Consider the following 20,727-nt stretch of genomic DNA (forward strand, 5'->3'; position numbering starts at 1 on the left):
TCAAGGATAAGTAACTTAAGATGAAGGAAGGCTAAAGTATCATAAAACTAGTCATTAGGTGCCAATTTTTTTTGCTGTTGGTGTTAGATTATATGTATAAATAAAAGAGAGCATATAAAAGATATTCCTCATTGCAGTAAAAATTGGTCTTGGCTGTGGTTAATTTGTTGAGTTTCTGTCATTTTCTCTCTGCCATAGTGGAATGAGCAAATGAAGACATCCTGTTCTGTCTCATCTATGCTACAGTTAAACAATGAAGCTTGGTGTTCTACAATTTCTGTTTTTCCTTGTATTGAAGGATTGAATGCAGACAACATCTTGTTGTGTTTACAAGAAGTATGAGATTGTAATGTTATTATTATTATTTGTGCTTGAGAATTAGTGGAGAGAGAGAGAGAGAGAGAGAGAGAGAGGGAGGGGGGATTATAAAAAAATGAGAACAGAGGAAGCTGGTGACAGCTACAACCATGTTTGAAGTTTGAAGGGGTTGGGGATTTCTTTCAGGAGCTTCCATTGCTTTGACTAATACTAGTCAGAAACAACAAATGATAAGGTAGAGCAGGTCAGCTTTGGCTGCTCAAAGAAATTGGATGAGAGAGAATGGGAGGCTAGAAGTTGTTCTTGGATTAACTGAGATGTGCATCTGTTTTCCACAATTCAAACAAGGAAAAAAAAAAAGACTTGACTACTTATGCTGACGAAATATTCTTATGACTCAGACAACAGTCTTTGCATCAGAAAAGAAGAATCTACTTTGGAAACTCAAATATTATCATTCATGTTTCTGAAAAAGAATTTAGTGGTTTTTTTTAATGATCTGACTCTCTGTCCTTAGAACAAAGAGATTAATTTTATAATCAAGTCTTGGTAACAAAAGTTGCTACGAAAGAAATAAACTCATATTTCAACCAAAGATAAAATATGATAATATCATTTTAGATGATATGACTGTACTCAAATGAAACTTATACTCATAAAAGATATGAAATAGTGGTATGAGAAGAGATGAAAAAATTTAAAAAGATTTTTTTAGAAACTATAAATAAAAATTTTAAGTTTTTAATATAATAAAGAATATAAATTTTCATAGAACTTGTTGATGATAAATATAACAACCCTAAATGGCTATGACTTTATGATTTTATTAGGTACCGATATCCGATAAATTGTCAACTTGAATGAGTGTACTGATATGATTGATCTGAAGATGAGAAGTTAGTGGTTGATCTGTTTGAGAATTGGAGATGATTATTTTCAATCCAAGAGTAGTTTAACACCTAAATTAAGACAAACCACCAAGTTTGATGGGAGAGATGACTATTTCTTTAATCTTCCTTGTTGACCTAAGAAATATTAGCAGTTCAGCAATCAAATCAAATAGTATCAGGTGTCAACATTTGATTATGGAGATTAGATAGCTGCTTGTTCATAAATAATAAGGGAAGTAGAAAGGTTTCATATTGGGCAAAACCCATTGGTTTCTTCAATGGGAATTGCATTGTTAGACTCACACTAAAGTCATGATGAGATATGGACAGCTTATTGGTTGAGTTCACTTCTTCTTCTCATGCTGAAGAAAAGGAAACAAAATATCATCTGAGATCAGTATTAATCTGTTTAGCTTTTTGGATGAACCAATGCCATTAATATAAAGTTGAGTTTTGCTTTTAGAACCCACAAGAAAGATGATTAAAGAAAGCACTATAATTAGCTTTAAAATGGGGTGTTTCTTTTTCTTCCCTTTTTGGGGGGCTCCAAACCATTGCTTTTAGAAGTTTTCCCACATAAAAAAAGCTTCTCCCATATTATATTGGAATTGATGTTCATGAAAACTTGTGTTATCATCCTCGATTGCACATGTTTTGTGGTGCTCAACTCTGATCAAAATCTCATGCCCATTAAAACTGCTTTAACCTTCTGTGTGAGACCAAGAAGTGAGCTCTAGGAAATGAGCATGGCAAGACTAATGCAATCCAAGAACTGCCAGGCAGTAGGAAGAAAATGGTAGCTTAGAATCCTAGATTACTGGATCCAAAAGGAAGTGATCAATTAGAAATCCAAGGAATGATTAATGGGACATCCAACCAGATCAAACAAAAAGTGGGTGGCATTTTTTGAGTCATGATGTACACACCCACTTGAAGTCTTTTGGGACCAACAAGAATAAAAGAACAAAGAAAGAAAGTAAGAGAAAAGGAAGCTAATCATGTTGTAGGGGAATCATCATCAATGAGCTTATCATCTATTTCTTGCCTTGGCCATGATAATGACAAACTAAGGTTAATTATAAATTATCTCATATAATTAATTATCTTTAACATTTCAATCCATATATTTGTAAAGTTTATATTGAGATATTTATACTTATGAAAGTGAAACAATTAATCTGAATCGTAAGTAAATATTTTCGTCTATGATGGTACGAGGAGAAACGGAATTAAATGTTTCACCTTCATAAGTATATAATCTCAATGTAACTTTTGAAGATATATGGATTAAAATATTAAATGCAACTAATTACAGGTGATAATCTACGATTAGTCTTAATAAATTATTCTGATGTTGTATTAATTGGATTTGGCTAAATTATTTGTCCTAATCTAAACTTCCAAATCGGTCCTAAGAAAAGTTAATCATGATAATTTTATATAATTAAGCTTTCTTACTGTTCACCAAATATAATTAAAATATACATCTTCATAAACTATTCACCTGTAATCTTTCTTATATGGATGGGTGAAAGGCATAAGCACCAAAACTATCTAACTAAGTCGGATAAACCTATGGAATTGGGATCTCCATAAGCTTCCATGTCAATAACATAGTGACATAGTAAACATCAAATCTTGCAATAACATGCTGATTCAATGGTGTTTTATTTAGCACAAAGACCAGCCGACACAACATAACTATTGCCATTGATCTTGTCATCAAATCTAGATTATTAGTCTCTCAATTTGTTGTCTTATCAACGATATCATTAGCATAACTTTACGACGACGAAGGATTGGTTCGTACTACCACTCATGATGTGTGGTGTCGCTTTCAATTATATATGTGATTGAATATATAAGTCATCACCAGCTCTCAACTCTATTAAGTTAATGAGCAGTACTTTTTAGTAAGAATATTAATGGATCGATTCTCGCGGTCAGATCATGAAATATTGATCTTAAAACTATACCCAATAATCTTTATTTTTATTAGTACTTATATTTTTTTTTATGTCTTTCAAAAGATTAATCTAATAACTCCGAATGACCTACAGTCAATCGCCTTCGATCTTACTAATTTGTGATTCTATTACTTTCCGGTCGGACTCTATGTTACTTTCGGGTCTAAAAAATTACTCAAAAATTATGAGGATTAATTTTTTGATCATGACATCTCATTGACTTACAATATCATCGTTCATCATTTATCGTCCTATTTTCAATGGATTATGTATAGTTGTTTGGATTTATTATATGATACTTAAGTTTCATATTTAATAGTCAATGAACTTGAAGCAATTACTGAATTAAACATTAGATATAGTTATTGACTCCTTTAATTGCTTTCCATATATGTTTTGCTTGATGTTAACTAGTTATTTTTCTCCTATTTATTCTTCATTTTACTCTCATCAACATTAATTTTGGAGCTACTAAATCACCAAGAGCCTTATCAAATGTCTAAAAGTCAATTTCAACCATTAATCAAATCATAATTATGAGAGATACTAAGCAATCAAGGTGAAAGTAATAGCATATAAAATTCCAAAAAAAAAAAAGAAAGAAAAGGAAAGAAGAAGGCATTATACTCTCATAATTTATCTTCCATTCAAAGATCCTCTACTTCTCTATACTCAATATTTACTTTGCATGGATTGATGAGCTGATCCTTAACCTTGAATTGTTTCTATTCAAGTGTCAAAAACATCTTAATTTATGGTTCTCAAACTGTAACTACAATAGTTAAAGTTTGGTGGGTGCTTCTGTTAGAATGTCAATAGTCACTCCAACAGAGTTATCACCAAAGACTAATGGCAACTTACCATATTGTAAGTCCATAAACTTTATACAAGCCATGCTAAGGTGCCTCCACCAAAGCCAACTTTTGAGCTGTAGGTAAGGAATTAGGTAGAGCCTTAGCCAGTTCCAATGGCCCCACTGCTAAAGCTAATGGATAATCACAATACATCATTCACTTTAATAAATTTGATAAATCATATTTTTTTTATTGTTTGTTATGAATTTAATTGATTTTCTGTGCCGTCAAACAAGAAATAAGATTATTTTTTTACGATTTAAAAATCAAGTTCGAGTCGTTAGCTTTCCTAGACCCTACATTGATATGAATCTTGTGCATTGAATATACATACATACATACATATATTATTGATGAATGCTTTGGGCATATTATCTCATTAAGACATGAATATTGACGTTTACAATTGAAAAAAACCTCAAACTTGACATTTAAAGATGAATAATTTCACTAGTTCTAAAGAATTGCAGAAAAAAAAAAAGTAAAGAATTTATCAAACATTACTTAAATGCAAGGAGTCTCAATTAATATCGTCATATCTTGCGATGACAACATAGTCCACTCTACCGACATAGAGTGATGGGACCTCATATTCCTAGTATCAATTATAATTCACCTTCCTTTCATGATCATGATAGCTCTAACTAATCATTCCCTTAGTTTATCTTTAACTTTTCTCTATCCTCATTGATCGTCGTATTCTAATGGGTTTTCTTTTATTGTTTCTAATAACCCAACTTGTACAAAATTATCATCTTGATGAACTCATCAACGAAAATTACAAAGTGTATTGATCAACAACAAACAAACAAAGAAAAAAAGAAGGCCATCAACGAGAAGGAGTTGAAACACTCCGCTCGTACTGCAACAGCAACTGTGTTATTTTTATGAACAGGAGACTAAATTAGCACGCACAGATGAATGATGTCAGTCCTATCTTCGCAAGAAAGCACTCTCGTTTTCTTGCGTCCTGAATCATTAGTGCAACAACAGACGCGATATGCGACTCTCCGTGTTGCTATCTTTTCTCTCTCCATCACACACCTGCAATGGCCGGCGTCACCAGCACCAAGCAATCCAATGACGTCTGCTTCCACCGCTGGAGTCGTAACATTTTTCTAAGCACAACATGATCTGTCAAATGTGCAGGGAGATCTCGAAGAGATCAGAATCGGCATCCACATCGATGACGGTGCTGCCGTCGTTGTTGTAGTTCACGTTGCTCTTCTTGCTGCTGCTGCTGCTCTGGCTCTTCTTGACCGCATCAACCCACTCGGAGTCGATCCTCCCCATCGAGAACAGTTCGCGGCTGTCCTCGTAGCCGATGGTGTTGGCGCCACCGTCGACCGAGGAGGAGCGGATGAAGCAGGGATTCGGCGTTCGACGTGCGTTTGCCGGCTCGTACTTGAACTTGCTCTGGCCCAGATTGACCAGCAACATGGCGTCGGCGTTTGCTGAGATCAGCGGGAACAGCGGGGCCTTGTACGTGTCGGAGTTGCAGTGGATGACGTGTTTCAGCTCCGAGTCCACCGTGAAGAAGACCTTCTTCTTGCTGGGGTCGAAGCCGCAGCCGATCACCCTGTTCACCTCTGCCCACTCGGCCTTCTCCGACTCGAACACCAGCTTCATTCCTGAAACGTGAATGCGCGTTGCATGAACTGATCCCCCAATTAATTGTCCTCATCAATAGGATGCGGAGAAACGCAGATGGGTTCTCTTACCGTCGAGATGGAGAGAGCCGTCGGAGTGGAAGCCGATGGATCCCCGATACGTCCCGGGCGATGGTCGACTGGGAAGCGAACCGCCATGGGTGAGGCCAAAGGAGAGAAGACTGCTGTGTCTCTGTTTGCCTCCCTCCTCTTTGGTGGATTTGGATCCGTGGTTTGGACTGTTGATGTCGATTACGGTGGGAGTGACGGTGTCATGGGCCGTGGAGTCGGACGGGGATTCCAAGAATTTGCCGGCGATCAGCTTCGCGCGTTCGCTCTCGCCGCCGGCGTCGGCTTTGGCCCTCCTGCTGGCGCGAGAAGACGATTGCTGCTGTTGGTGTGGTTTCAGGTACAAGATGGTGATCTCGAAGTAGGCATCTTGCGGGAAGGAGGAGACGCGCAGAGACGGGCCGGGCAAGGGGAGAAGCATCCTCGCGATGGAGATAGATTCGCCGTGGAGGAGTGGACTGCTACCAGTGCTGCCGCTCCTCCGCGCCCTCGGATTGAGCCGAACCGTTTGCAGGAAGTCCGCCGATCCGACGGGCACCTCCCAGCTCGTCTCCACGGAGTCGCTCTCCCCGTCGCAGACGACGCACAGGCCCCAGACCGGGGCGCAGCGGGGGTGCAAGTGGTCCGGCGATCGCCCGGCCGCGAACACGAACCGCGACCACCCGTTCTCCACCGCCTCCACCACGAGCCCGGGATGGTCGTTCCAACAGAAAGGTGTCGGCACGTGGTCCTGGTCCTGGCCTTGGCTCGGGCGGTGGTGGAGGTGGTGGTGGAAGAGACGACCCACCTTTCCGCTGGTGTTCGATCCGTGGGCGAGCTGAAGCCTGGCGATCCCGGATTGCAGGCTCTGAGGAGGACTCGTTTCCGCGGTCCGGGGAACCAGTCGCCGACGCAGACGACACCAGAACAGGAGGGGAAGGAGGAGGAAGACGACGGCGCCGGCGAGCGCCATGACCAGGATCTTGATCCATGGCTTCATCGCCTGTATCCTCTCGATGAAAGAGTCGACGTCGGCGACTATAGCAGGCGCGGGGCGTTGTATGTAAACTTTGGGTCGAATATGGCTGGCGGCCGGGAAGGGATGACCGGCTCAACAATGGGGAACGAACGGGTGGACGTTCCTGTTGCCTTCTTTAATGCTTACCGAGCCCAATTGACTTGTAGCAAAATGTGATAACACGGCAATGGAAAACGAAGCGCACATATCCGACACGTTTCGATGAGATGACTTTTGCTAAGCACCCCTCTCTGCACACAAATAATAAAAAGTAAACATGATAAAATTGATTTGACCAAAAGTCAACATCTTAAGTTACAGAGTCACTTATGATACAAGACAAAAACAGACCATTGCCTGTAGAACATCTGCCATTAAATTGTGAATTGCCACCCTCAATCTTTATTTAGTACTGACTTATTGATCATATATGAAAACTTGAGCAAAACAAAAAGAAAAAACATGAGATGCATGTTGTTCATGGTATCTGAAACAAGTAATAAAGCAAAGTGTCATCAGCATCACAACAATCTTAATTGCTGATCAGCATGTGGCAACACAAAAAAAGAAATAATTTCATATCATATGTGATACATAAAGTAAGAATAACATTTTCCATAAGAAACTTATAGCACCAAGATTTGATATAATAAGACTTGAAAGTTACACAGGTATAAGTTAGCACTTCTGACAAAAACAGAGACTTGCCTATTGAACATCTGGCATTAAATTGTGAATTGCCACCCTAATTTTAGTGGAGACACTTAATCTTCATTTAGTAATTGCCTTACCGATCATATGTCTTCATGTAGCATTGAATTATAGACCAGATGTCAACACTTATGAACAAACATGAGATGCTTGTTGTTCATGCTATCTGAAACAAGTAACCAAGCAAAGTGTCTTCAGTATCAGCATCACAACAATCTTAACAGCTGTACACCATATGGCAACACAAAAAAGAAAGAATTTCATATTATATATAACATATAAAGTAAGAATAACATTTTCAATAAGAAACTTATAGCACCAAGATTTGATATAATAAGACCTCATACAACATACCATAAGCTTCTTGAAGAAAACAATGTACATTAAAGAAATATTTACTAGTCGCAATCAACAATCCATAAGTTGTATGATAAATACCACTCAAAAAAGTTTAAAGAATAATTAAAAGCAAGTACCACGGCTAGTGATACTTGAGGGCCATACATCTGAGTACCACCTTATAATGAGGTTATTTGGTCCTCCATATTATATCTCCATAAACATATCACATAATGGTTATATAATGCATCTAGTAGGAAAAAGAGAACACCTTCACCATATATGGAACATCTATTGTTCAATTAATTTTAGCCGAATCGTGGACCTTCCAGTTATCTGCTAAAACAGCATCATCAAGGGAGACAACAACATATGACCCACATACTACTGAAAACTTGGTATCAAAAACAATCTTCAACCTAAACTATCACAAACAAGAATGGAGTACAAACAAATAAGATTCAAAAGTTCTTTCTGCAAAACTTATCCTAAGCTCACTCTTGGAAAATAATGAAACAGTGATCAAGAGAACAAAAGCAATCAAAGTGGGAAAAAGGAGACTAATGTAACTCAAATATTTTAAACTTGACAAATAATAATTCACTAGGTGACTACTTGCAGACAAATAGAATCACTTTAAGCAGATTCTTGGTCCTAGATTGATGATACTTTTGGGATTTTCAATATTTATTATAAAAATGTCACATCCGACACTTGTTTCACAATGCAGAATATGACAATTTTACCACCGACATTAATCCAGAGCAGTCTAAAAAAAATTAATTATATTCAAACAAAAATCTCAAATGTTTTCTTAAAATAAACAACTGTCTGAAAATAGTAAAACAAGTTCTATAAGCTTGCACTAATAATCATTAAATACTAGATCTCTTCGAGCAAGCAATAAATAAATATTTCTACTTAGGAACTAGAATTAACATTTGAAGAGTGCTCTCTAAAAACAAAAACATAAGATATTAACAAAACACATTGAGTAAAGATCTTCTAAAACATCTTCCGAAAATATATAACAATATCTCAAAGAGAGCCAATCATCAAGCAAATGTCAATCAAATTATATCACATAATGATATCATAGTCATCACAAGACTCGGGTTTCATTCAGTTGTGTAGGTTGGACACCCGTGCACTCTCTCAATAGTGGATGGAGGGATCATATCTTTATTCTCCCAATAGCAAGCAACACATATCATATTCCCAATAATGAATGAAGTAATATCCCTCATCCTCCAAAATAGAGACACATTCCTCCGAATAGTAGATAGAAAAATCATCTAACCACCACGTCTGATGGCTCACCCAAAAACAATCATGTTACCAGTATCGGCCCACTTGGCCTTGATAGTAAACAGAGTCCTCGTATATCATATCATGCCTTATCATTTATTTTGATCACACGACACAATTTTAAATTGAAAATTCATTACTTTCATTCAAATTCATCACAAGTATATCAAATATTTTTTTAAAAATTTGTTAGACATCAAAATCATAAGGTATCAATCCTACTATAACCCTCAATTAACTTGAACGCTACATAAATTGATCCAATAGATTTGAACCAAATTATAATTGCCCTAAACTTAACCTAATTGGATTGAATTGGTTCATTTTAGGCTAAACAGACTTGAATTGATTAAAACTAATCCGGAATCACTCGGAACTAACCTGAACCGACCAAACGAATCTGATTCAATCACTATGCAAGGAAACCAACTGAGCCACAAGGGACCATGAGTTGAGCAACATGAGGCCACCAATAATAGGGTTTGGGTAGCAACAAGCCACTAGATGAGCCTCAAAGGTTGCAAACTAAGGGAGTTTGGGCTGAGCTCAGGCCGAGTCGCAAGGACCATGCACCAAACGTCAGGATGTAAGGGTGACGCAAGTTGGGCCACATGAGCTTGGTTATGTTGATCCACATTGTGCTTAGTCGAGCTACAATCTTGAGCTGTCGTGCCATGCTAAGTCGAACCACAAGAGCTAGGTCGCGTTGGTTTTTGCTAAGCCCGGGGAATTGGATCACACTAGACTAAGGTGGACCATGCCACGCCAAGCTACAAACCTCGAGCAACGTAAAGACACACCATGTTGGGTCGAGCCACAAGCCACAGGCTGCACTAAACTATAGGTCACACTAGGTCAGGTTGCACCATCCCACGTCAAACCAACGGGGATTATATGTTATATGGGGCCTAGCCAATGACTCACACTGAAGGCTGGAGAACAGTACCGTATTGAGCTACCCATGGGTTGACCAACTTACTAGACTAAGTTAGACCAATCCGATCAATTAGTTTGACTCAGGTCAAACCTAATTCTAGCTAGATCAAATCCTCAAATCAAATTTCAGCTTCATCCTTTTTATTTTATAGAATTTTTAAACTGATCGATTTAAAATTTTAAAACATGTAACATAACAAAATAAATAAATATAAAATCATATCATTAATAATTAAATTCATAATTATTTATTTAAACATAATATAAAACCCTAAACGTACAATATCAAACAATCTAAATTCAAACATGAATATTATGAAATTTATATAGAAATCAAGAATAATATAGTTCAAATATTCAAGATGGGAATAAGTAACAGGAATTTAATCACAAGAATCATGTATCATTAATTAATCTAAATAATGGAATTATAAATCAATAGCATAATTTTAATCTTCAAAATAAAGAAATCTAAGCAATATCATAAAGTAAAATATGCGAAAATAAAAATATTGACAAAGGATAGTCGGAAAACTTACCTCTCTCGAAGACATTCCTCCCTCATGAACCCCTCAACACATCATTAAGATGGGATAGGAGACAGAGTTTCCCACTAAGGAAAGAAATCAATCATTAAATTTTTTAGATTTATTAATTTATTTATATTGTTCCTAATTTAACCATGTAAATTGAAAATTAGATTCACTATGAATTAACTTCCTTGTTAGGCCAACACAAGCGAGGAAACAACTATATCTAGGATAATATGATATTTTAAACTTTATAAAAAGATATTAAAATATACAGGAATTATAAAAACATTCAATAAAAGATTATTGTAACCCAAATTTCTACATACTCGTTCATGATCTACAATACATGTATAACAATGACAACTTCTGTTTCTTTAGCTCCTACTTCTGCCAAACACACACAGTTATAGAGTGGAAGCCCAACTTGTAATTATCAAGATTTTCCCACCCTTTCAAAAGAAAATCTAAAATTGTCATAGTAAGATTTAATTTATTTGATATAATTTTATTTCTTTTCTGTAATCCAAATTAAGAAAATAATTAAAATCTGTTTCCATTTTGGATGAACATATTAGGCAAAATATTAAATTAATTATCAAATTAATTAATGTAATATTATTTATTATTTATTTCCTTTAGGATAGCCCTCACTCACCTCTTATTTAAAGACGATAAAGTCTATATGTTCCTCATCGGTTGACTATTAAGAGAAGGGAATGAGGGAGAGGATAGTCTTGTTGAAGTCTTGAAGAGAAAGGTAGGCTAGCTACTTTATTTAAATTTTAGTTATTATTGTTTTAAAAATTCAAATGCATGAATTTTTCTTATTTTAATTAGTTTAAAACTAAAATAAATTTTATTTCTAAATATTTAAAGATGATAATAACTACAATATAAATGAACAAAAGGCCTATCTCTATCTTCAACAAGACAATCCTACCCTTCTGATGATAGGTGAGTGATGAAGAAAATGGGCAACATTGCCATCTACATAGAAGGATAGTTATCACAAAGGAAATAAATAAAATTTAATTTTATATTTAATTAATTTAATATATTACCTAATATGTTCACTCTAAAATAAAAATCAATTTTAAATATTTTCATAATCTGAATGACAAATAAGGACACAAACTATATCAAATATAACAAGCTGAGAGCAACAACAATAACAACAAAGTCATACCTCCCAACTAGTTAGGATCAACTATATGGATCTTTTGTTGTTGTTGAGATTTGTAAAAGGTCAAATGTCTAGTCAATTTTGAAAAAGGGTGAAAAAATCTCAGTGATTACACAACAGTTTGAACAAATTAATAGTTTCCAACAAGCATAACTAGTTGCAATATCTATAAATTTACCTCTTAAGTTTATCTCTTCTAACCCGATATGGAACTCATCTCCAGATAGAAAATCCTCTTCTTGACAAGCATCCTCCCTGAAGACCTGTATATATGGATCTTCAAATGCATTAGAAATCCATATAGCTTGTTGACAACCTCCATCATTGGCAACTTCCCTACCCCACACCTCGCTTGGCTTGACGGCCACCAGTGTTGCCCTCTTCAGCACCAATCCTCCAGGAAGCTCCAGATGAGAGTGCTGGAACGACGGTTTGATGGCAACTCGTTGATGCTGATACTGGTCCGTCGTTAGCACCCCCTGACCATCCATGTTCATGAGCTCTAAGTTCTCCAGCGTCTCGTGCTCTAAAGTGATCGACCAGAGGTAATGCTGTGCCGAGATGGCTATCAGGGAGCTGGTCATCCAAAACACCCTAGGCTTCAAGCTTCAATTGGTGTACAACTCCGAGATGCTACGGCTATCATCACCTCCACAAGCAACATGGAAGCTAGGATTAGGTTAGCGATCAAGGATTTGGGCGAGATGGAAGACGAGGGGATGATGGAAGACGCGCCAAGTAAGACGCAGCTGTGGAGGGTCGACCACAATTCGACCTTCTATTTCAAAAGGACGCCGTCGCCGACGTCGAGCTCTCCAACAGGGAGCTCGGTCCGGAGGCAACGGATCTCATTAAGGTTCTTCACGACCTCCAACCGGGAGTGGTGGGACACCACTGACGACGAGAGGGAGGACAGCGAGCACCTCGGTCTGGTGGCAACGACGGCGGAGGGGGGCGAGAATCTGGCCGATGGCCTGCAAAGGTTTGACAATGCCGCCGAACACAATGCGGGCACGTGGGAGAAGACGCCGCGGGAATTGCCCCGGAGGCGGAGGATGGTTCGTCAGAGATTACGCAATCGACGTGGCCGAGGAGGCATTCGATCAGGGGGACGAGCACGTGGAAGCGGCGGGAGACGATCTTGAAAACGATGAGCAGCACGGATTCTGGCAGCCGACCGAAGTGGTCAATTCCCTCCGCCTCCTCCTCCTCCTTCACCGCATCCATTCGCCACAGCCGCGATCCGAAGCCCGGAACCGCCGCCGGTGGACGACATCGGATGGGAACCCTTTCGATCGAGAGGATCGAGCGATTGCATAGGCAGGGAGACCGGTGGCAGATGGCCTGCCACCACCCACCTCCACCAACCGACGAAGAAACCATCGTTGGGACGGACCGCGATAGAAAGGAGAGGAAATCCTTCGACCCTACACTTAATTCCAAGTGGCAGCACGAATTTTAAAGAACGACATTTCCTGGGCTGACCAAAGAGAGAAAGAAACCCTAAACCACATTATAATAATATCATAGGTTATATTGTATTATTATTATTACTTTTACATGCAGTAGAATAACTGTGGAGAAAGAGAACATACGAAATTGATAATATAAGGGACATTTTTATTCATTTAATAAATAAATATCATAGCAATTAAATATATATATATATATAATAGGGTGATTTTTATAAAATAGTTCTTTTTTTTCATTTTTCCTAAATAAAGTATTTTATTTTTTAATCCCAAAAATATCTTTCCTTGCCTTTTTTTTTTTTTTTTATAGTCTCCACCCAATCAACATCGCTCATGTTTCCACACCACACAAAGCAGAGAAAGGGAGGAGGGCGACCTACGACAAAGCTAACACCTCCTCAAGCGATCTTATCGTAAGCTCTACCAACAACAAGCTCGAGAACAAGATTAACCTCAAGATTGAGATGCTACTTGAGGAAGCATTGGTCTTACGATGGAACTTTTAAGATTATAGAAAATAAAGATGTTATCTTGGAAAAAGAACTAAAATAAGTGGTGTTATTCGAAAAAATAAGTTTTAAAAATTCATATATTAAATGGATTATTATTTATTTAGTATTTTTTATTTTATTAGTGTCATAAAAAAATTTATGCTTTAGTATGGAACGATGAGAATTGACTTAGATCATTTTTTATGATATTTTTTTTTTCTCCCATTGTTGCACACAAATTATATGAATACCATCGATGAGGTTAAATATTACCTCAATTGAGGCGATTTTGTTGTGTTGTTAGTTAGTCTATTAAATGATGTATAGTATTTGGATTAACAAAGATGATTTGAGAAAGTTTATATTAATCCATAGCGTGCCTTATGATGTTTGATGGTTGCATTTTCCAATTCATGTGCACAATAACAATCATGATGATCAATGACGATAGTGCGAATTTTATAGTGATGATTCCTAGTGGTGAACAGCAATGGTGGCAGCAATAATTAATAGAGATGTAATCTTGCTTGTGTTTCATGTTCTTCTTGATGTGCTTCAAATTGAGAATATAAAGAATTAATATTTTAGAACGGTCACAAGAAAACTATATGTTTAATATTTTGCCAGAAGATTGCATCTCTAATAATTGAGATTTTTTATTTTATTATTGTTGATTAATTTTTATTATAAAATTAATAGTTTAAAATATTAGTTTTTAATATTCTCAATATGAATCACATTTTAGCTACAGAGTGATGTATGTAGGTGTCACATTTTAGCAATTGCTGCAGAGATTTATTTTATGATTACATCAATGAAATCATGTTGTGTTTTTCATCTGATGATGACATTAAGGTAAATGAAATTTTTTGTTTCATTTTTAGAATCATATATAAATTTTTGAAGTATAAAAATTATAATGCTAATAACATGTAAGTGTAGAGAATGATATGTAATTAGCTCTTTATTTTGTATGAAATAAGATTTAACCTTTTACTCTGATCTCAATCAAATCAAAGTTTGATGCTCTGAATACATTGGTTTTGTACAATAAAGCCACTGGAATATCCACATTCTGCATATCCATGATGGTAAAAATTGGATTTCAAATCATACACAGTGTTTGTTATACATTTATCCTGTCAAAAGAAATACCTTGAGAAAAAAATGATTATGGATATAATGTGAGGATTAGGCCAACTGATGAAAGAAGATTGAAATGTTTGGTCACTTATCCTATTCGATGGTGTCTTCTTAGGATTAGAAGGTTTAGGGACTGCAAGGATAAAGAATATACAAGAGGCCATGACATCAGAATCTGTCACATATTAGTTTCATGATTCATCATAATAGTCAAAATTTAACAAGTAAATGAAATAATTGTTCAAAAATATCACAGATTAAAAAAAAGGATCTGAAGTCTGCTGAGATCTTCAAGTGCCTGAGAATGACCAAAAAGATAGAAATGAACATATTGGACTTTGACTTCTTGCCTTCTACATGTTAAGCACTCATCAATCCAAATCACAAATTTAAATTGGATGAACAGTGTGTAACTACAGACAACTTAGTTGTCATAGTCATCATATGTGCTAATGATAGTTACATTATAATATATCAATGGTGAGCAAACCACCAAGTCAATCAAGCAGAAGGGACCATTAGTGATGTGCCAACCAATATCCTATTCTATCTGTTCCAAACAGGATAATGAAACTTTACAATATCTTTCAAGTATAAACCACAAGAAAATGAAGCTGTCATTTCTTTCCTCAACTAAATTCCCAAATCATATGCTTTGTTGTTGAGGTCTATTGCACTGAGCAAATCCACTGCCTACAAATTGTGAGAACTTCTGCTGAATCCTTATTAGTTAGTTGATCCCTCAATTCCTAACCCAACTTGGCAGCACTGCAAGGAAAATGAAGTCCAGTTATAATGTCATAATTATTCTAAATCCAAAGGGAAACCATCATATCACTAATTTCTGCACTTGGATGTCTAGAAAACTTGGATGAGTGTGACTGCCAGCAAGATGTCCAAAGAAAGGAAGTGAATGGGGGCCAGCACCATGTGAAAAAGGAATGGTTCTCAGAAGGTCCTCAAGTTAGGCAGAGAAAAATGGATCTTCAGGAGAGACATCTTTTATGGAAAACACAGATCACTGGCCTGGCAGCCAAGTAGGTTGATTCCCTTTGACTCTCACCATACCAATATCAAGATGGAATAAAAGAAAAAGGAGTATTATTATTGTGGAAGTCAAAAATTCCTTGCCAACATTTCAAGGAAAGATCATCTTGTGACCATTTTCTGCCTCATTAGCCACAATAACTTTCTAGAAAGAACTAGCACAGCATCCAGGTAAAAATGATGAGGACAGAAAACAGCCCAAGGTAAAAGGCATAACAACACAGTTTAGACAGAAAAGGATGGTGCTCAGAACTTCACAGTTATTATTGTTTATTAAACACATATTGCTGGGTTACATCTTGTGTTACATGGGATGATGATGATGATGCTGATGTCTAATTAGCCTATCTCACTTGACAGTCTCTTATTTTTTGCTTTGAAGAAACATGTGGCTTGGTGGTGCTCAGCAATGAAGAGGGAGTGATGGATCAGCTTCAGCCAGTTACTCTCATCAATTCCTGCAAAAGCGACAATAGAAAGATATAAACATCCTCCATGACTGACTTAACCAAACAAGAATTGGCAAACCATGAGATACACAGAAGGAAATCACTAAACCAATCCTCTGCTACATACTGTGACAGTCAAATCAATGGAAAAGTGAAATATCATAACAGAAAGGCACTAAAAAACAACATACATATGAAAGATGCAGGGCCTTTTACATATCTGTCCCTGCAAAGTTTGTAAATTTCTGTATAAATAATAATATAGTGTCTATATATATGACTCCAAATATTAAGATTCTCTAGATACCCCACTCGTTCACATTTATTCAACAAACTTGGGTTAACCAGCATTGATACGAAGACCATCAACATACAAATAGAGGTACAATGAACCTTAGTACAATGATGAAGTTGCTCCTTTGTTACCTCAAGAAACAATATTCTAGTCATGGAAGAGTCTCTTTATTTATACAGGTATTACTGTTGACCCTCTCGGTAAACCTAAATTACATAGAGAGATAAATACAAAAAAACATTAGATTTTTTAGGTATATGCAACTCTACAAAAAATAAAATATATCAAATATCGAGTGCCCACAGATTCATACACAGATTATGAAGACGTCAAGTGGGTGGTCAAGTCTTGCAAATTTTCATTTTGGTCAATCTAGTAATGGTACCAATTTCAACTAAGCAAGAAAATGTGGAATAACTGAATAATTGTTCGTGACAGAGTAGTGATCCTCATGTGGAATAAAGCATGTTAAATACCACCAAAGATTTAGAACCAGAGCCTTCTAATAACCAGACAATTGAGTAGAGTAGAGACACCTACTAATACTATGCACAAGGATGACATTCCATGACTACTACAGTTTCGGCAAAATCCCAAGAGCTCAACTATACAAGTATCTTAGTGTCATGATCTAGCCCATTAAGAATATGCCCAATTTAAGGTTTGACTTATTTGTTCCAGTAGAATTTGTCACTGATCCAACCCAAACCAATAAAACAGATGACATATTAACTTGATGAAACTAAACTTATTTGCTCAATAATGCTTATGTTCACATTGATGATGGTAGACTCATTTTTACCTCTAACTCTTTTTCACACTTCCAGTGTGATATTAAACTAGGTGTTCCACTTGGTGCCTCGTATCCAGAAAAAGTCCAATTTTTTCGACAAACATTTCATTAGATGAACATCAAGAAACTACTGGCAGATAAATAAACTTTCAGGAGAAAATAGGACAGTTCGCTACCTCAATTCATTCACCTGGAACCAAATCTTCATCCATAAATCCAAAACCAAGACTAGGCATTTGACGCTAATCCTGGAAGATGACACTGTCTGCGAGCTTGAGCAAAGGGTCGAGGCACTCTGCGGAGAACTTGCGTGCAAAGAGGTGCGAGTACGTTGAATTGGACTTCCGCAGCTCGTTGATCAGATTTGCGGAGATCTCCGGCGGCTGGTACATGTGCGGATGCCCGCCAACGCTGTCCGTCCAATTAACTCTGGTTAGAGTGTAGCGAGTGCACCCCGCGGGGTCCTGCATGTCGAGGAGCGTCGGGAAGTAGTGCTCCTCGGGGTAGCAGGAATCCACCCTCGACTTCAAGCAGGGCATCTTAAACTTCTTCCAGAACCGGCGGTCGCGCACCACCATCACGGCGTGCCGCCTTGCGAGGACAAAGAACTGCGAACCCGCGCGGAACTTTTCGAAGGGCACCTCGGGCATCATCACGCCGTCGCCGCGGGCCACGTACCGATTCCACATCCACGGATCTTTGGATGAGATCTCGATGTAACTGCGGCGGCGACGACGGCCGTCGGGGAGATTAGAAGGCGTGCCAGGGTCAGCGAGGAGGGCGTGGTAGGCGAAGCGAAAGGAGTGGAGGGGCACGCAGCTCTGGGAGAGGAGGGCGAAGAAGGCGTTCGCCGGGTCGTCGATGAGGGCAGCGGCGAGGAGACGGCGCGCGGCAGATATGAGGGTCGGCGAGGAACGCTGAGTCGCCTTGGCCGGGATGAAGCGGCCGCGGAACGACGGCGTCGGCGGGAGGAGGAGCTCAGCGGCGGGGTCGGCATGGACGTACACGTTGAACAGCCGTTCGTGGCCGTGGAAGAACCGCTCCCACAGCGGCGCGAACACGAGGTCGGAGTTGGTGAGGAACAGGAAGGCGATCTTGGGCGCCGACGCGGCGCGGCGGCGGATCCCGGCGCCCCCTCTGCCCCCTTCGCCGCCGGCGGAGGCGAGAGTGGCGCGCCGGAACAGCGCCAGATCGTCCACCTCGTCCAAATCGGGGATGCTCGGCATCGTCTTCGGCGGCAGAATCCGGGGGGCCAAAACGAACACCACCGGGATCGACATCAACAGGAGCAAAGCGATCAGGAACGGCGACCAAGATATCATCGCCCTCTCGTGATCCAGCTCCAGATTTCTCCCAAAAACCTTCATGGAGACTGGCAACAAAGGATCAATCCTCTAGGTTTTCACACTAATCTGGGAACCAAATCGGCGACGGGATGGCGAACGGGGGCAGCGATAGAATCGACACAGCGTCAATCGTCTGCTTCAGGCATCAAAATCGAATCTTGCGCCGCAGGAGCGGATCGAAGGGGGACAATTGAGAGGGAGAAAGGGCGGGGAGCGAGGGACACGGATGGCAGAGGCTCCGTTCCTTTCGCCGTCCCCTTTAATTTAATTCAATTAATTAAAATTATCTGTTATATTTGCTAAGAATATTAATTTGGTTTCTTAGGGTAAGTGAACGATTTCTTACAGTACAAATGTACGTTGACCAAATCAAAGCGCTCCTCGATAATCCACCGTTAATCCACTGATCCGACGGTTGAAGATTAACTCTAATCCGCGAAGAGTTGTTGCGGACGCGTGTCGTTTAAACAGACCAGACAAGCTCGGTGAAACGTGAAACGTGGAGAGAGCCTGGGATTTGATGCGGAGGAATAACAGGATATAGCCATCTCAGAGGCCAATAAGAAAAAAGATAAATTATTTTTTCTAAATAATAGGACTGTGAAATAAGTCTCTGCTGTTCTTGCCATTCTGGTGCCCTGAAATTTCTGTCCTAAAATTTGGCTGTAAAAAATGAAGGATTTATTTCTATATTTACTCCTTCAAGTTGTGGAAATAGCATTCAATAGCTAATTTGAATTAATAAATTATAAAGGTTTAAATACTTAATATTTTCTTCATTTATTTTACTCTCTTTTCTTTTTGTCTATGCTTCAGCTTACTGGTTTTCTCACCATTATCTTATAATATAAATGCCTTAAGAATTATATTAAATATTTAAATAATCCCAAAGAAAGCTAGCTGACAGAATCATTCATATTAACATCAACTAGTATTTTTAAGGTTAATTATAAATCATCTTCTGTAGTTAGTTATTTATCATGGTCTCTGTATTTTCAAAAATTTCTATATTTATGAAAGTAAAATATTGAGATTTCTGGATTAAAAAATTAATTTTATAAAATTAAAAATCTAGAAAGATAGATATTTTATTAGAGCAATAGATGTAAATATTTTATTTTTATAAGTATAAGGATCTCAATATAATTTTTAAAAATATAATAATTAAAATATTAAAAATTACTATATAATTAGTCTTAATAATTAACTGATAGATATAAACTAATTGGAGTTTAGTATTTCCAAAATGACTCATAACTTTTGAACTACAATGGAAACTGAAGCTAATCATTCTATAAGAGTGTTTCTTTTTTTTTTTTGTACATTTAGCTATTTAAATCATTTTAAATTCTTGATGCTGATCTGAAAAGTTCCAATTCATACGAGCGATTTAGATTAAAATCGATAATCTATTTCATTAATGGCATTAGACCACTAATTATAGTAATTTATAATGCTAAAAATAATAAAAATGATGATTTATTAGAAATAAGGGCGAAGGAAATTTGGTGACACGTGTTACTGTGCTATGGCGAATTCTAAACCATTCGTGCTGGTTGGATTTGAAATTTGTGCCAAGATGTAGTTGGACGGTCGTAGTCGTACAAACACAAATTGCGGAGATAGGGAGAGCTGTCTCTACCAACACAAGCATTGAAAATGAAAGACAAAGAAAAGATAGGGACAAATGTTAAAAAGGAAGAGAAGAAAAAACTGTATAGGGAGGTTTCATCTTTCTGTCACTGTAAGTTAGGTAAAAATAAGGTTCTCATTCCTCATGAATTGGTCAAAACATTTCAAAGAAATCAGGATAAATTTTGATTTTTTTTAATAAAATAAAATAATATCAATGTGACTGCTCTATATTGCCTCTCGTTTTCAAAAGGAAAAGAAAAAGTAAAAAGATAATAAATAATATATAAGTGAAGACAAGAAGA

General features: G+C 37.7%; 2 protein-coding genes across 7 annotated transcripts; both read right to left on the minus strand.

Annotated features, from left to right (window-relative positions):
• Positions 1-4,723: 4,723 nt before the first annotated feature.
• LOC103986833 (uncharacterized) lies at positions 4,724-13,165 on the minus strand. Of its 4 annotated transcripts, none has more exons than XM_065186144.1 (5): positions 12,095-13,165; positions 11,933-12,017; positions 10,578-10,651; positions 5,751-7,679; positions 4,724-5,660 (listed from the first exon to the last, which is right to left on the minus strand). In XM_065186144.1, exons 4-5 carry the CDS (start codon positions 6,724-6,726, stop codon positions 5,167-5,169), a joined length of 1,470 nt encoding a protein of 489 aa, XP_065042216.1. In that variant the 5' UTR covers positions 6,727-7,679; positions 10,578-10,651; positions 11,933-12,017; positions 12,095-13,165; the 3' UTR covers positions 4,724-5,166. The 4 variants fall into 4 exon arrangements, with proteins under 4 accessions (XP_065042216.1, XP_009403219.2, XP_065042215.1 ...); XM_009404944.3 differs by having other exon boundaries at positions 5,751-6,995; positions 7,536-7,621; positions 11,933-13,165; XM_065186143.1 differs by adding an exon at positions 11,758-11,825 and having other exon boundaries at positions 5,751-7,621; positions 11,933-13,165.
• A 2,982-nt stretch (positions 13,166-16,147) lies between these two features.
• On the minus strand, positions 16,148-19,040 carry LOC135581201 (glycosyltransferase BC10-like). Of its 3 annotated transcripts, none has more exons than XM_065186148.1 (2): positions 17,635-19,040; positions 16,148-16,365 (listed from the first exon to the last, which is right to left on the minus strand). In XM_065186148.1, exon 1 carries the CDS (start codon positions 18,809-18,811, stop codon positions 17,687-17,689), a length of 1,125 nt encoding a protein of 374 aa, XP_065042220.1. In that variant the 5' UTR covers positions 18,812-19,040; the 3' UTR covers positions 16,148-16,365; positions 17,635-17,686. The 3 variants fall into 3 exon arrangements, with proteins under 3 accessions (XP_065042220.1, XP_065042219.1, XP_065042221.1); XM_065186147.1 differs by having other exon boundaries at positions 17,621-19,040; XM_065186149.1 differs by lacking the exon at positions 16,148-16,365 and adding an exon at positions 16,405-16,857 and having other exon boundaries at positions 17,621-19,040.
• Positions 19,041-20,727: the final 1,687 nt, after the last annotated feature.

Source organism: Musa acuminata, chromosome BXJ1-6 (assembly GCF_036884655.1).
Source record: "Musa acuminata AAA Group cultivar baxijiao chromosome BXJ1-6, Cavendish_Baxijiao_AAA, whole genome shotgun sequence".
Lineage (NCBI taxonomy): Eukaryota > Viridiplantae > Streptophyta > Magnoliopsida > Zingiberales > Musaceae > Musa > Musa acuminata.